Source organism: Anabrus simplex, chromosome 3 (assembly GCF_040414725.1).
Source record: "Anabrus simplex isolate iqAnaSimp1 chromosome 3, ASM4041472v1, whole genome shotgun sequence".
Classification (NCBI taxonomy): Eukaryota; Metazoa; Arthropoda; class Insecta; order Orthoptera; family Tettigoniidae; genus Anabrus; species Anabrus simplex.
This window is the reverse complement of record NC_090267.1, coordinates 41,431,783-41,450,033: the sequence shown is the minus strand read 5'-3', so window position 1 is coordinate 41,450,033 and position 18,251 is coordinate 41,431,783. Positions and strand designations below refer to the sequence as shown.

General features: G+C 40.2%; 1 protein-coding gene across 1 annotated transcript in view; it reads left to right on the top strand.

The window, feature by feature from the left end:
• Nucleotides 1-16,860, top strand: part of LOC136865953 (nose resistant to fluoxetine protein 6) — a 108,161-nt gene extending 91,301 nt beyond the window's left edge. The window contains exons 11-13 of the mRNA XM_067142516.2: nucleotides 4,866-5,008; nucleotides 11,964-12,066; nucleotides 16,730-16,860. Of these exons, the coding sequence (XP_066998617.2) occupies nucleotides 4,866-5,008; nucleotides 11,964-12,066; nucleotides 16,730-16,860 (377 nt within the window). The remainder of the gene's footprint in view (nucleotides 1-4,865; nucleotides 5,009-11,963; nucleotides 12,067-16,729) is intronic.
• The last annotated feature ends 1,391 nt before the right edge of the window (nucleotides 16,861-18,251 follow it).

Here is an 18,251-nt window from a genome sequence, read left to right as displayed (position 1 = left end):
CTAGGTACTTAACTGAGGTTGTCTTAACTAATTTTTTCCCAAATAGGAAAGGCTCTGACAGTCCGTCTAGCCTCTTCCTCCTGGTAAATACCACGAGCTCCGTCTTGTCGGGATTAACCGACAAGTCCGTGTCATGGCACCATCTTTCCACCCTACGTAGGGAGCTCTGTACGAGCTCTGAGACCGTACTGGGGAAATTTCCAACCGCCATCAGGCTAATGTCATCTGCATAGCCTTGGGCGTAAATTCCTCCAACATTTAACCTGGTAAGTAGTTCATCCACTACCAGACACCATAATGTTGGTGATAATACTCCTCCCTGTGGACACCCCCTGTCTATATTAGCTCTCAACATAACTGCGTTGAGGGTAAACAGAACTTGACGGCCCTGCAGCGAGGCCATAATCCATTTTATGAGCATCCTGCTCACTCCTCTTCTCTCTAGACTAAGTTCTATGGAGCCCAAAGATGTGTAGTTAAAGGCCCCTTCTATATCTAGGAATACAACCATAGCAAGTTGCTGCTGATCCAAGGCACTCTCCAGCCTAGAAACTAGCTGGTGTAGTGCCGTCTCAACCGACTTCCCTGGTTGATATGCATGCTGATGAGGATGCAGGGGACAGTCTCTTAAAACTTTCTCCCTGATATGTCTATCCACTAGTCTTTCCAAGGTCTTAAGAAGAAAAGACGTTAGACTGATGGGTCTATAATCCTTAGGTCTAGTATATGAAGACCTTCCGGGTTTAGGTATATATACTACCTTCGCCTGACGCCACAAGGAGTACACGTACCCCATAGTGAGACAGGCTCTAAAAATTCTGACCAGGTATGGTATAAGGACCTCACCCGTTTCCTGAAGAAGCGCCGGGAAGATCCCATCCATTCCTGGGCTTTTGTAAGGGGCAAAAGATTCTAATGCCCACTTCACCCTTCTGTGGGTAACAATCTCTGCGGCTTCCTTCCAGCCACTTCTATCGGGTCTGAAGGATCCGCTCGATTCTACTTCACTATTTGTGACTGCTGAACCTGGAAAGTGGGCATCAAGCAGTAGGTTTAGGGTCTCCCTCTCTGTGAATGTGTATCCGCCCGAAGGTGACTCCAGTGAGCCCAGCCTTGCCCTTCCATCCAAGGTTAGAATTTTATGAAGCCTTGCCGCTTCATGTTGACTTTCAATGGAGTCACAAAACTGTCTCCAAGATTTCCTAGAAGCCTTTTTGACTTCTGACTTATACTTTCTTTGTGATTCTTTATAAGAATCTAGGCTTTCTTGATCCTGAAGTTCCCTGTATTTATTCCAGTGCCTTCGTGTGTTTCTCCTCAGGTGTTCAAGATAACTATTCCACTTGAAACTTCCTGTTGCTCTTTTTGCCTTAACAACTGGGCAGTTTAATTCATAAGAGGTAACCAGTATTTGTGTGAGAAAGCTCACACTAAGCTCCAGCTCCTCTTTGTTCTTAATTATATTTGAGGGTCCTCCTTCCAGTCCCCTCCTCACGTCCTCCCTAAAAGACGTCCAGTTGGTTCGTCTAGGGTTTCTATAAGGTGGGATCTCGAAGGAGCCCTCTATATGAAACACAATGTGTCTATGGTCTGACAAGGAAGGTTCTAAAGAAACTTTCCAGTCTTTAAATTCCTGTATAATTCCCATGGAACCCAGGGTAAGATCTATGATCCCCTCACTCCTGTTATTGATGAAGGTAGGGGTATCACCTATGTTCATGATCTCAAGATCAGTTGTACATAGAAATTCTATGAAATGCTCTCCCCTTCGGTTTGTGTGTTTGCTTCCCCAAATGCTGTGATGAGCATTGGCGTCGCATCCTACTATAAGGTTTAGTCCTTGTTTCTTACAATATATCACCAGTCTCTTGAACTCCTCCGGCGGGGGTGGAGATTCAGAGTCTCCTGGGAAATATGCAGAACAGACAACCAGATCTCTTGGCTGTCCGCCCTCTTCATATCTCACTAGAACTGCTACAAGGTCTCTAGTAATGAAGCCTGGTATAGCCCAAGCGTTATGATCCTTAACTAGTATACATGCTCTAGGCTTTTCCTCTGCTATTCCACTGAATAGAGTGAAGCCTGCACATCTTAGTCCCATGATACGCCCCTGTCTAAGCCAGGGTTCTTGTATCAGGGCGACCGAAAACCTGCCTTTCTGGATACTTCTAATAAGTACCCTGGAGGCCGCTATACAATGTTGTATGTTTGCCTGTATGAAAGTAATCATTCCTTACTTTCATGCAATACTTTACCTTATGCGGTCTCCGGAACGTGCTGCTCCGTCTCCCGCGATGAATCTTGAGGCTTGGCTGGCCCCGGTTCCTGTCCGGGCTCCCGCTCTTCGCCCCTGCTAATCTCAGTGTTGTCTGTGGTGGGGTTGGTCTTCTGCTTGTCACGCTTGCCCTCCACCAAGGTGAAGGTAGCAACATGCACCCCGCAGAAGATCTTCTTCCCCACCACTTTCTCCACATCTCTGGAGTCCATGCTGACCACAAGTCGAACCCCTCTCTTCTCCTCCTTGCGGTCATAGACCCTCCAGCTGTTGGGATTTAAGCCATGGTTCTGGCGTGCCATTCTTCCCAAAAGGACGTTATTGTCCTTTGGTTGTCCTGGTATCCAGACCATGACTCTCTTATAGGAAAGGAGTTTATCCATGCCCACAATTGTGAGCCTGGCTCCTTCCCACGGTTGTAGACCTGTAACAAGACTAGAAAGCCATGCTACAGTCTCATCATTCTCTGCGATAATGACGGCCGCACCTCTCGACAGATAGCAATCCAGGAACTGAGGCTTAATGGGCCCCTGCTCTGGAAGCCCGTCTATCAGATCGGTGATAGCCTCCTCCACAGATTCTACTTGTTTCTCGGTTAGCTGCTGGTCAGGATATCCTACAGGTACAATGGCCATCCTGATCCCAGCTTTAGCTATCCTAGCATACTCCACCTTGGGTTTTTTGTGGGTCGGCCGATCTTCTTCTGGGGTTGCCCCCGACAGAAGTCGTTTCCCCACTGGTGTCTTGGTGGGTGGAGTCCTCTGTGCCCTAGAAGCAGAGCCCTTTTCAGGGTCCCGCCTCTTGTGCCCATTGGATCCACCCACAGTCGTCGCTGTCATGGCAGTAGAAGGCATCTCAGCTCCAGGAGTTTGGCCATCTTTGGCCTGCTCCCGGGCCTTTAAGGCCTTCTTGTACCTCCTCTTCTCAGCGCCGGAGCGCTGTTTCTTCTTCTTCTTCTGGACTAGTAGATTGCCCACCTCTAGAGTGAGCTCTCTTACTGTCGAGGTCGTACTATCCGAGGGTATCTCCGAAGAGTCCCCATCGGTTGTTGAACTGGTGTTTCTCTCGGAGGCCCCAGAAGAGCTCTCCGGTTTATGGGTAGCTACAGTACTCATTTAGGTCCCACGAGGAGCTAGGGAAATATATGTCCGCCCAGGCAGAGCCCCGCATACCCGGGTAAGGCTACTTACTTCGAGAGGGCGCCAAGTATCTCGAAGGCTCCGTTCAGGACACATCTCCCATGTGCCATGCACCCCATCGGCACGGGTCGCGTTACACCTTAGGGTTGGGTGGTGCTTTAGCTTCCTCCTCCTTGTATACCGAATGGTTACCCAACTGGGCTCCACTCGGCATCGCAAGAAAGGAGCTACTAGTCCCCCCCACCACGAAGAGGATCTTCAATTGAAGAGGGTAACCAAGGTTAATCCCCTACAATTGTAGAAGCACACACGAGGGGGGGGGCTGGGGGGAAATGTGAGTAAGGAGGAGGGGTGCTGGTCTAAGCGGTATGTTCCGAGCTGTCAGTGAAGAAGTGACGTGGAATGATGTTAGTAGACGAATAGGCTTGAGCGGTAATTTTAAAAGTAAGTACGATCAAAATATGCAGATAAATTTTGAATTCAAGAGGACAAATAGGGGCAAATATTCATTTAAAGAAAGACGAAATTGGAAATGGAATAATTTACCAAGGGAGATGTTCGATAAATCTCCAAGTTCTTTGAACTAATTTAAGAGAAAAGCTAGTGAATAATTGGTAGGGAACCTACCACCAGGGTGACAACCGTCAATGCAGGTCAGTGGTGACTGATTGATAAACCAAAACGATCGAAATTATTTATTCATTTTTTTATTTATTTATTATTTATTACATATTTATTTATCAGGATCATAAAACCGTAAGGTCGAATTGCAAACATGCTAGATATGTACAATAATTACTAATCTAAATTAAAAGATATAGAAACATTTACAATGGACACAAATATACACAATAAAAACTTTACAATCCTATATAATATATATTTTCCTAAAAAACGACATAAACAAAGGAGGGGAAAACGGGAAATAACAAGAAGGAAAATTAAATTTTATGAGAGACAGCATGACAGAAGGAAGGTATTAAAACAGCTGGAATTCGTACAAAGATGGACCTTTGGATGAGAGAAAGCCGGGAGTAAGGAATTTGGAAGACGTAACTAATTCTGGAGTCTTATATAAACCATTAGCTGCTTTGCATAGCAGCTTTAGGTCGGCTGCATTCCTCCGAGCAGATGAATGGTGAATTATAGCCTCTGTAAGACCCATACTGCTCCAACCACAAGCAGATATAGTAAAACAATCTTGGGCTGTATTTTTCCCATTACCAACCTGCACGAAATCAGTGGAACAGTCTGGTTCTTGCTCCATGCCTATTCGTTTACTCTCGGGTAAGTATGATTTCCTTCCTACTGTCGTTTCTTTAGGTGACTGATCAACCTGACCGCGATTTACACCTTTTACGGCTGATATTGAGGAGCCATTGCACACTGTACAAGATTATCTGTCTTTTTCACGTTGTGTTTGGCTGCATTTTAAATATGTTCTCTTCCAGGTATCATCGATTCTTTCCTCTCCTGGGCATGGTTCCAGCCTCTTAGCCGACTCACTTACTCCATGTATCTCGTCCACCTTACCGTAGTGATGGTTCAAATGAGCAGCGTGCAAACTCTGACCTACCTGAGTGACGACAATATAGTAAGTAAAAGTTGACTATCCATTTTATTTTCACCAGACTACTCTAAGGCTGCCTACAGGCAGTGTACTTAGGGCTGTAGTCGAGCGTACACGCGGGTATACGCCGTATGCCTTATGCTTAACTTCATTCAGTAGAGTATACCTTCAGACATTTTGCGCATACTTTATGCTTTTCCTTGTTGATCTAATTTAATTTCGCAATTATTCCACTGATTTTTCGTGCTCCTACTTAAACATTACCCCATAATAATTATGAACTTTGTAATACGTGTATCAGATTTCCCTGGCCACCTGTTGAATAATATGCGAACTGATGTTCGCTTTCGGACGTTTTCCATCAAAATATCTAACATTAGTATGTCTACAATTACGGCCCGTGAAAGCATCAACATTAGCATTGGTATATTGATCAGTTTTTGTTCCTGCGAGTCGATCTATTTTTTTCCATCTGAATGTGAATTATTTCATTAGTTTGCATCACTGTCCCCGAGAGTCTTACTCATTTAGTAACAGTTTGTTTGGGCCTGCAAGCGAACAATTCAGCAACAAGGAACATGGATTGTTGGTTGAAAATGAGTAGTGAGTAAAAATATCGGAAAACGGAGAGTAGTAAGCCGTCAGAAGAAGAGAAGATTATTAATTTGGAAACTGTTTCTACTGTGGAGGTATTTTGTAATGGTTTTATTACACTCCTGGAAGATGCTTTATAAGGTTATTGTATAAACAAAATACCTATAATTACGGTTCCAAGATGCTTTCTGTATTTTTGTTTAAGTGTGTGAATTATATTAGTGTTTCATCTTAAAGCGTCTTCTCTTTCTGTGTACCATACCACGTTTGTCAGTTACACCAAATTACGTGAAAAATCCTCCCATTCAATACATTGTCATTTATTACATGTGTAAAGATGATACAGCTACATAAACCTTACAAGATTCGACCAATTCTGCAGTCATTTCAGTGGAAATATTTATATATAGAAGGCTAGATATTACATTTCATGACTGTGAGTTTAATTAGGTGTCAATAATATATCACCAGGACACAAATGCAAGATTTTAATAAGCCAAATGTTAAATAGTTTATTTAGATATAATGTTTTTTTTAACCTATGTTTTAAGTCTTAGTTACACAGAAGATGACTCTAAAATGGTTCGAAACATGTGTGGTTAATGTAGATTTATCACCTCTATGGACGTTATATATTACAATATATTGAATAGGAGGATGTTTTACATTTAAACTGATGTAATTGAAAAACGGTCAATACGAAATTAGATTTATACTGTGAAATACCATGTTTATTTCATATTACGCTAAATTAGTTCTTTATGAAGTGCCAACTACTAACTTTAGTGACAGTGGAAATCTGAAAATCAGGATTATTCATGGCCTAATTATATAGTATATCATGTAAACATTTTGAGACTACAGCCCAGAGTGCACTGCACGAAAAACTGTAAAAACTATTGCAACGTGTTTTCGGGCTGTTAAATAAATACACAACGTGTAGTGTTTACTCTAAGATCTATTGAGTAACACTAATTGCTTATGCGACTACACAGAGAAACATTCGCAGCAGTTCACACTCTCTCCTTATTCTCACTTTTCAGTCACACTAATTGTTTCCTGTATTCCTAAAATCTACTACATTCGCACTGCAAACTCTTCCACAACTAGTACTTACTGACTCCTCAAGCCAGGCTGAGCCTCAGCTTCGACTGCCAATGTTCACAGCATCACCCCTCCACAGCACTCACTCTCAGACTGAACTGACTGCACTCACAGCACTCCCTTCTCAATGGCTAGTGGAGCTTAGTCCTAACTGAAACTCTGAAGCCCATCCCAGCTCTCAGGTGAAGCCAGGTTAATGTCCAGTGTTCCGTTGTTGTTATTACGGTAAGTAAATGAACCCACTTAGTGTTTCCTGGTTCTACTTGAGAAACGTATGTGCAGACTACGCTTCAGTGATCTGCATAATTAGCTTTCGTTTGGTTAAGAGTCGTGATTAACCAGGTAATAGTGATTACTATTTTGGTAACAATTGAACTGCTGTTTAAACGAGATCTGAAATACCGTGCAATATCTTTGCCATGGAGTTACATTTTTACTATTTTGTTTGTAGTAACTATTGTGCTTATTCGTGGTAGTGTGTGTAAGGTCAGCGTGTAGTAAAATATCCTAAAATCATCTACTTTCAATAAGTCTATTAATGTGTGTAGTTGGTGTGAATTTGGTTGATATTTTCTTACTATATACCATTAACTGTTTATGGTGAAAGGTTTTAGAATTTATTCTTACTTATATACTTAGTCCTGTGTCACCTTCGTTGGGGGAAAGGGTCATTATTGTGAGGTACTATCGATTGGGGATGCGGAAGGGTAACCTGTATGCGTCGTGCATGGATTTTTAATCTTTTACTGTGTTTCCATTTCTGGTTCCCGGTTGTGTGCCCTTCCCAAATGTGAACCTTATTTGTACCCTGATCTTATTCATATATACTTACCTGGTATACCTTCTACGTCTTATCTTGGCGTCTGTTATGCTTGTTACCACATCTGAAATCTGGTAAGTTTAAAATTATATCCTTTCATCAGTAATCCTTGTTACTCTTTTAACGTGGTTGTAGTTAAAGTAATGCTTTGTTGTGGCTGTTGACTCTGTGCCGAAGTAGTTCTGTGCTCTACTGAAATATTTATTTGCCTGGTTAATTGTTCCTAAATCTACCGAAAGTTATATAGCGTTGTTCCAGTTGAGTTGCAGTTGCATTTGGTGTGAGCTGAGTGCTATCCTTTCCTTTCATTCTAGTTTTGGTGTGTTATGCAAAAAGGACCCTAATCCTGAGGATTTGAGTTCTCTTTTAAAAATTAGATGGATGGTTTTGGTCCTGTAGTTTGGAGAAAGTGGTATGGTATTGTGAGATTAATTATTGGGAATTAATTTTTGACTAGGGAGCATGCTGCTGAGGTGGTTATAATTTTACCCCTTTGGGCTGACAAGTGTCTCTATGGGTGTTCTTAATGGTGTGTATTGTGATAATAAGGTGTTGGTGGTATTTTGGCGTACGGATGTGTTGTATTTAATTAACTGGTTGTTACTGTAACTTTGGAGAGTAAACTCTTGTATGATTTTGCAACTCTTTTCGCTGTGAAATGACAGGGTGGTTGATATCACTTATCTTTAGACCGGTTAACTACCGAGGCCTTATAGGCAACCGTTAGATTATGCTGCGTGTGACATTAATCGTAACTCTCTCGGTTATCTGCATTGAGGGTATGTTAGGCCCTTTTGTTCAAATTTAATCAGATATTCTCTGTAGAGGGTAACTATTGTAATTATGTGAAGCTGGGAGGTTTTGAAATTTCAGATTTTTCTGTTCTCCTGAGGTTCTTCGTCTTAATCATCCTTCTGTCCCGTTTTCATGGAGTCTACGGTGATTTGGTAATTCTGTTGAACTGAAACTGTGATATATTCTTGGCTTGATACTGGTGGATATCCCTTTTTTTGATGACAAACCTATCCGGACCCCACCATCTTACAATACGTAGAGGTCTCCGACAGTGTTTTTCGATATATATAGATATTGCCTTAACCATGATTCCGATTATTTCCTAAACCTGTAATTCAGTGTGTTACTGATTATTCAGTATAAGTGTTTCCTTCGTTCTACTCCTTTTTAAGCAGGTAGTGTATAAAGCAAGGGAGATGGTTAAACTTAGTTAATGTTGCAAAGTGTAAAACGGTCATGGTGGTTAACGTTGGGATTTTAGAAATTTTTTAGATAACTGATTTGTGGTTCTGCGCATTTAAAAATTTTATTTTACTCTGTAATTCTAGATTCTTTAAACATGTTCAGATAATATGCTTTAAACCTATTTCGATGCTCAACTCCTCTATGCTTGGTAATCTTGTATTTGTTGTTGGTGTACTGCTGATTGGGATACTTCTTCTTCCACTTTTAACTCATGTACCTGGGAATTTCGATGATGATGTATCTATGCATTTGTTTATGCCTGTAGATGGGTGTTTCGTTGGACCTTGTGCTTTATGTACTTGTATGGTAAGTGTAAACTAATAGATGTTTTGGTGTATTTTCCCTCCCTTGGTAGTTGTTTAATGCCATTTCATTTTTATGAGTTTGACTTGTGTTTCCTGTGCATATCCCCTATTTTTGTATGTGCTTGTGTGATCTGAGGATGAGACGATTGATTTATATGTAAAGGTATGTTTAAACTAATTTATGGTAATGGACGTCATGCGGCGACTCATTTATCTATTTCTCTAACCTTCGATTTATCTTCCTGGGTTAATTCTTTCGATGGTTAGCTTAACTTGAGGCTTAGAATTAATCATGAACTTGCACTACTTTAATTTTGAAAAGAAGTTCATACATTGTAAAAATTTATTTTCAAATTATCCATTTGATGAAGTAACTGATGGTTGAGTAAAACTAATCACTAAAGTTTGAGGCACCAAAAACTGCTCGTGGTTATGAGGAAAAGTGTATCTCTGGTTGTAAATGAACTTTGGTAATTAATGAAAGTGAAAATTATCTGATGAACATTGATTTGGTTGAAAAAGTAACTTTTTGTCGAAAATAAGTGAGGAAGAGGAAACGAATTACCCTCAGTGATTGCAAAGGAGGTTCATTCTATAACAATTGTATTAGTTTATGTCATTATCTTCTGTTGTGAAAGTGATGTTAACCGAACATTGAACTGTTCTTGAGAGTTGTGATTGATATTAGTGATTGAAAATTAATTGAATCAGGGTGTTCTAGATGTATATTATGATGGTTTTGGGTGCAGTGATCATTATCCCTTATCGACTTATTATTTTGAAATTTAGCTTGTTTCGGGATCACTGTACGTGGAAGAAGATTATCTTATGCTTTCCGCGGGGAGGCTGTCCCAGTGGTGACAGGTTTTTAGCCTTCCTCCTCAACATTTTAGGCCTTTGAAATGAGTATCACTTTGGAATCTTATTCCAACTCTGTTTTAATTTTATTTCCTGCGTGACTTAGGTCGCTAATTGTAACTGCATCTTCTCCGTCAGCGGAGGAACTGCCATCGTTCATATACGATGCGTTTTACTATTTATTTTCTGATCTCATGTCTCTTGCCTGTTGGTCTGATGGCGGGCCAGCTGGAGAGCGAGTCTCAATGGGTCCGCTCGCTGTCCTATGCTCTTTTGCTGTACATCGTCATGCTGGCGTGAGTTTAGTTCTTTGTCGAGCTCCAAGATGGGTGGAAGCTTAGCGCTTAGGCTCCTTGTAAGTGTCTCTCTGCATCGGAAGAACCCTGGTTAAAATGTAAAGAATATGGGCTAAGGGCCTGAAATGTTTTATCTTTTAAAATTATCATAATCCTACTACCTGGAGTGAACGTCTGCTCTTTATCCCACTTATTTCAGTGTCATGAGGATGCAAGTAAACTACATCTCAACTGACGCCATACGTTAGTTTTCTTCTCATGGACAAATCTAAGTCTACTGCAATTTTGCTTTTCTCCGGGAGCTGGATTTTCTTGTCTCAAAAACCTTAATTAAATGAGTGGCTCTTATTCTGTTCTACGATTACTATTTCTGGTAGGCCTTGAATGAACTTGGACATTACACAATAATTATGAAAACTTTCGGCTTACTGACTGTACTGTTTAAACCGACTATGTGTGCGAGTAAATTTTTTCGGCGAAATGTTATTAGGACTTATAGGTTAATTTGTTTTTGAGTTAAGCTAAAGTAGTTTGGAGTAAATTAAAATTAATATGTAAACGCATCTGTTAAAAGATTTGAGATCGCGACATTATCACCGTGGATCGGAGTCTAGTTCTGTTTTAATTTTATCTTTTCTGTCTTTCATTTCCTTTGGTAAATTCTTCCTTATGCTTCGGTAACGCTGACTCATGTTGACGTTTCCATGGCAACCGTCGCCTATGGGAACTATTGTTTGGATTATTATTATTAATGTTTTGGGGATGATTGACGATTGATTGAATTTATGACGAGCGTGTCATTAAGTTGGGAGCTGTTGGCTCTTTATTCCTCTCCTTAATTGATTTATGATTTAATGGTGGGTGTCTTTCCTTGGTGGATTGTGCTGCCTGGTGATTTATGCTGAGGTATACTCATCTTACACCAAAAATGAGTACCACGTTAATTCCTGGGGGCAAAGGCGGCCGGGCGTAGAGCTAACCACTCTACCCCATCAAGTGCCGAGGTTACGGATAGTGGAAGCCTTTACCTTTCACCCCTCCAAGGGCCTTCATGGCCTGTACGGAGATGACTTTGCTTTGCTATTCAAATAGCTGATATGGAATATGCCACCAGCGCGACAGCGCTAAAAGCAGATCATTGTTGACACATTTGATGCGTGCATTATCACTTACATTCACACTTACTAAATTTGTCTGAATGCCCCATTTAACTATATATTTAGTAACCACAAGCGTATTTCATAATGTTCATCATTATTACGGATATTCCTGACACTGGCCTTTAGCGTTAATTTACACTTCTGTAGTGAACATTTCACTATGGACTGATTGACCTACAATCGTATTGTTGTCGTCCATAGGTTCTACCAAATTTCGCTACCAAATAACATCCTATATTCAAACCAATCGCGTAGAAATATACACAAACTTTACAAGAACGTTTTTTTCTTCTTGAAACTTTCTATACGTTTGAAACAGTCTATAAAGCTTTTGTAAGAAATGCAACCTTATTAGTAAATTCCTGATTTATATCAATGTTCAGGATAATTGCTTCTGATTTTGCATTCATCACTTCATTTAAGTGAGTAAGCAACCATTCCTATGTAATATGAAATTTCAAGTTGGCTTGCATATCACATCTAAACGGAACAATTTTCAATGTTTCACCATAAAATATTTGTTCATTAAACCTAATACCAACACATTCTGAACTTTAACAAGATAATTTTGTTTCATTTCAGATGCGTATATACTTCGGTGATTTGATTATCTCCATTCTGCTCGCTATTGTTCTGTCGCTGACATTTGAGTCGCCATTCATGGTCCTGGAGAAGGAGCTTCTGAGTAAGTAACTCTTCATTTCGTGATAAGTATACTTCCGAAACACATTCGGGAGCTGGACTATATGATGATGATGTTAGTAACAACGCTCAGTGAGTCGTACGTGGTCTTAGAGTCGCACAGGCGTGAGCTTGCATTTGGGATATGGTAGTTTCAAATCCTACCGTCGGCAGCCCTGAAGATTGTATTTCGTGTTTTCACATTTTTACATCACGAAAATGTTGGCGCTGTACCTAGATTAAGGCCACGCCCGCTTCCTTCCCACTCTTAGCCTTTTCCTATCCTTGGGCCGCTGAAAACCTTTGATGTGTTAGTGAAATGTTAAACGACTAGCACAGAGCCTGTCAGGGTGCATGCACCCGCGAATTGCAATGTGCACGGTGCAACAGACGACTTCGCTTGGTTGACCAGAGTGCAGACCCCCACTCCTCGATTTGGAGCAATAGCGCTGTGTCCTTCTTTCCCCGCGCCTGTCTCGCTCACACTGCCTGTCTCCCCCCTCCTCACTTACTCCGTAGCGCTCCAAATCCAAGCCGAGCTTAGCCGAGCTTAGTCGAGTCGCCACGAGACAATGCGCTGGTCCGAGCCGTCCAGTATAATAATAATAATAATAATAATAATAATAATAATAATAATAATAATAATAATAATAATAATAATAATAATAATAATAATGAGAAGGTCTCAGTTCTGTGGCAACTTGTTGAGGAGGGACAACAAAAGACTAACGAAGAGAACCGTTGAATTCTTCAGGAGGAAGGAGACAGCTGAAATGGTTTCGAGAAGTTAGTTTGGACTTGACGAAGACGAGGGTTCCGGAAGATTATATCATGGACAAAAATCAATTTATGATATTTTCCAAAATATCCCGCATTTTTCAGAAGGTTGGGGAAATGCCAGTGAGGAAATGGAGGTCCTATATAGAAGAGCAGAAGAAGGAAGTACGAGAAAGTATGAAAACCTACTGGTAGAGAGTGAAGTTAGACAAGGCTAAAAATACTGCAAAATTTGTCAAACATGGTCCAGAGACAGCCGAAATGAAAACTAAAATAATAACAATAATAAATGACATCATAATCAACGGCCTTGAATTCATAGACGACTTCGTGGTCCAGTCTAGAAAAGCAAACAAAGCTTCAGAACAGATAAATATACTAAAGCAGGATGCAGATAAAGCAGAACTCTAAATTTCCTTTGAAAAATAAAACAAATACCTGACTCTAACCGAAACAGCCCCTCGTCACTTGAAGACACAGCACGGTAATATATAAAGTGTTGACAACTTCAAGTACCTCGGAGAAATCGTACAGCTAAAAGCTAGTGAGAGACAAGCCAAGTACACCACGCAAGAGAAGATGGACACTGCTTATAGCAGGACACAAGCTCTGTACAAGAGGAAAGCGATTTCAAGGCGAGCTTAAATAAGACACTACAACACAGTAATAAAAACAGAGTGTCTGTATGCTAGTGAATGCCTCCGCATGGCAGGAATGTAGGGACTAAGAGAAACCGAGGAATTTGAGAGGATGATCCTCAGCAAGATATACTGTAGGTCCAAAAATCGTGGATGGCCAGTATAGGTTACGAGGAAGGGGATAAATATGCCAAGAAAGCAAAAGATTGATTAAGTCAATGAAGAAAAGAAGACTCAAGTTTTATGGATATATGTTTAGAATGGACGAGACTGATAAAACACATTCTTAAAACACTTAAAAGTAGAACTAAAGTTCTCGACAAAATATTTAGAGAGATAAGAAAGTATCTTGAGCAGTCTGAATTAAATTGGGAAGATATTCTAAACAGACAAAAGTATATATCGGTAATCGACAGCTTCAGAGGCTTCCATGACGAACGGAAAATGAATAGGGGATGGACAGAAGAAAGAAGACAGAGAAAGAATGGGAAGATTTTGGGATGCAAAGAAGGCTTCTTGTTATGTGTGGTTGTTGCATGACGTGGCCTTAAATGACAGTAAACGAATACAATACTAATAATAATCCAAGGACTTATTTTTTATCATTTATTTAATAGTAGTCCCCCCAAGCAGATACACAACATATTTTGAATAATTTTATGCTTCCTTGAGAGACCTCAAATAGATGTGCATCGATCACCAATACTACACCTAAAAATAAAAACCTCGTACGTCGATTTTTTGCTTAATTTTAGATATTTGTAACGATGATTGAAAACCTCGTATGTTGACCTACCCAATGACGAATGTTTACCGCCCTTCAGCGCTCTGTTAGTAAAACAGGCATATCTGACTGAGCAGTATGTTGTGGGAAAAACTCCTTGGCCATTAATAACGATAAAATATTTCAGACCTATTTTTTAAGAAAATGTCACATTATTTTCATCTTTCGTGAATTTTGAGTTACACTCTATTCTCTAAAAATGTATTGAAATACAAACGTAAGCCTTGTGAACGTGGAAGTATGACAGCTCACATGTCCAGTATCGGGCTCATTAAGTACAGAAAGTTACCGAAGACTGTTGCAGAACGGAAGGGAGAGTGAGTTGGCAATATGTGCAGGTTTCGAAGATGTTATGGAACATAATTATCAATAAATCTATTGTGAGAGCTTAAAATCTCAAGGGAAAATGTTTTCATGCTTTTTATATAAAATCAATTAAATCGACATATGACGTTTTCATTTTCAGGTGACATTTAGTGATCCTTCTTCAATGTTTTAAATCTTGCGTAAAGATAGACTTTTAGTGAATAAATAAGGATCTAGCCATGAAAGGCAGCTGTACCAGAGAGAGAGCTTTACATCTCTGTAAGAACATTTACAAGTCCAAAACCCTTTCCCTTCGCCTCTAACTTCGACACTCTTGAGCTGTAGTAAGACCTTCTTCACTTTATGCCTCAGGATGCTTGAACATGGTCAAAAAGGGACCACTCAGGAATTTAGAACTGATAGAACGAAAGATCCTAAGAAAAAATTATAGACCTCATTAAAAACGGAGGTGAATACAGAATCAGGCACCACAACGAGCATTATCAACATTTAGAGAACATAACATCCGCAATGAGAAAGAGAGACTTACTTCAACGGTCGCATAGTCAGCATGAACAACAAGAGTCAGACCTCAGGAATCTTCAATGCCCTTTCTAGAGGGAAGGGGACAAATGCTAAAAGAACGAAACTAATTATAAAGGAACTAGAAGTTTTATAAATTGTTCCCAAGGATATACTCAACAGGGATACATATACAATGATGATCAGAACATCCGACACTCTCCAATCACTGGCAGCTAAAACATTGCGTCCTGGAATGGGAGTGGAGTGGGAGTGAAGTGAACTCAAGAATGGAAAGCAGCCCACAGAGCAAAGATGAAGGAATACTGGGCTAAGGAGAAAGATCACCAGAGTTAGGATCCACGAGGTCCAAGGCGCCTCACGAAACAAGTATATATGTCAATAAATAAGTAAATAGCATAATAAGTAAATAAAAATATCGATAATATTCCTCTTCTAGCCATTCTTCATCTCCTTCTACTACCGCTTTCCCCAGGAAACTGTGGATTTGCCCCTGTTCTACGGTTGGATGCCTTTCCTGATATCAACCCTATATGGACGAATGTAATCACTATTGCTTGTTCTGAACGTGTTGGCCATATGGTTAGGATATAGCAGCTGTGAGCTTGCATTCGGGAGATAGTGGTTTCAAACCCCAATGGCGGAAGGCCTGAAGGCTTTTATCCGTGGTTTCTTATTCTCGCACCAGACAATTTCTGGTGCTCTAGCGGTTCCCGTGTATGGGACCCTCACCAGGATTACTTGATTCGAGAAGTGGAAAAATCCTAAGAAAATCAGCAAGATTTGTTCTGGGTGACTGCCGATAAAAGAGTAGCGTTACGAAAATGTTGCCAAGTTTGTGTTCGAAAGAATTGGGAGAAAGGAGACGAGCTGCTCGACTAAGTGGTATGTTCCAACCTATTAGAGGATAGACGGCGTGGAATGATATTACTGTACGAATAACCGAGCTCGATAGCTGCATTCGCTTAAGTGCGGGCAGTATCCAGTAATCTGGAGATCGTGGGTTCGAGCCCCACTGTCGGCAGCCCTGAAGATGGTTTTCCGTGGTTTTCCATTTTCATACCAGTCAAATGCCGGGGCTGTACCTTAATTAAGGCCACGGCCACTTCCTTCCACTTCGTAGGCCTTTCCCATCCCATCGTCGCCGTAAGACATATCTGTGTCGGTGCGACGTAAAACAAATAGCAAAAAAAAAAAATACTATACGAATAAGCTTGAGTGATATTATGGAATGTAGGAAATATCATAACATGAAGATTAAGTTGGAATTCAAGAGGACAAATTGGGGTAATTTTTCGTTAATAGGAAGGGGAATTGGGAATTCGATTGATTTACCAAGGGAGATGTTCAATATATTTAAAAATATTTGCTAATGATTATGTACAGACTACATAAACAACAGGCAGGGAATCTGCCACCTGGGGGAATGCCCTAAATGCAGATCAGTTACGATTCATTGATTGATTCATTCATTCTGTCTAAGTCTTATGTCAAATGCAAAGATATATTTGAACACAATTAAAAGGTCACATTTTGAAGAATACATTTCTAAACGAGATTTTTAAATTTCCTTTTGAGTGAAATGCTTTGATAGTCTAAAAAATTCACTTGTTTTGCAGGTGGGAGAAAGAAGAAGGTAACTGCGAGCACTGAACCCCTTGCAGTGATGAGCACCTTCGAGTCCAAGGATGAGCAAGCACAAGAAGATGTGCCAGAGCAGCAGTTGCCCACCGAAAGGCCGGATGTCTGACACCGTTTCTTTAAAGAGAGACATTATTTCAATGTAATCCGTCTGTTCGTGTGAATATCACTGTGAAACAGTACTTTTCTAAAGACATTCATCGCACCATTAATCAGAACTCTTTTATATATCACCATTAACGACACTTTTTCTAACTCAAGATAGTTAGAGAGAGACGTACGCAGTGAAGCTTGCAACCCATTGTCACTCTGTAAGTCACAGGAGAATACTAACCGCTCATCGTTCCTGAGCTCTGTATGTGAGACGGGAGCGAATACGAAAATAAAAATTGCTATTGATACAAAGTAAAAATAATTAAGGGAAATTTCTTTTGATTAATTTGTAATTTTCAGTAGGCTAAGTACACATACGTGTGGCTCTGTGAAGAAAGCAACGGGAATGCAACTTAATCCTCGAAGTGGCGGACATTTATACTGTAGTGGCAGCGATATTTTACCGGTGTTGCAGACTCTTAGTATAAATTGTGTTAAAATCGTTGACGTTGTATACATACATAAGCAGCATACCCTCTTATCCTCAAAAGTACAAGGAATAAGATGATGATGATGATGATGATGATGATGATGATGATGATGATGATACTAAAGCTTTTATTTATCATCCACAAAGCGTAAGACAAAAATATATTGAATGTGTTTATAGTATTTACTTTTGCAAAAGTTTTGCTATCTATAATATGTTTATATTTAGCTAAATTTAAATAATGACATATACAAAAGGAGCACCCATTCATAGTAAATAGTTGCGTACCGGTATGTAGTGTATAATACTGTTCTTAGCTGGAAAAATATATATATTGTAAGTGTGCACAAATGTGCATAATACAACAAAAGAAATAATTTAAATATTATTTCTAATAATTCTTAGTTTTGAGTATTCACTTATGGTTTTTGTTCTCTTCGTACACAGTTCGATGTGGTAGCGATCACACGTTTTTTCACACAGTTGGCATATGCAAGTCTTCATCGGATTGTGGAACACCTTGTTTTTCCAGAGGTGATGATGGAAGCTGTGCACAGACAGTCTCGTTAGTACATGTCTCATCTCGAAGTTTGCTGACGTCCAGGTCCTATCTATCATCGCACCCGTTTAGCTGGAAAATTATACTACAATGTATACGACAATTGTGTGCTACCACTTGTACATTTTACTCCGAGTCACTTGGGTGGGTCTTTCTTTTTACTCCACGATTGTCAGGTCTCCGGGAGTGCACTAGTTTATGATATCACCATTACATCATCGTCAACAGAATTTAGACTTCTTCTTTTCTTGCAAGCACACAACACATAGGCGATTTTTATTCTGTAGCAATTTTTCGAGAGCATGAGAGGGGCCTACTGCATGACCTGTTGGCCTCACAACTGGAATTGGGAACTGTT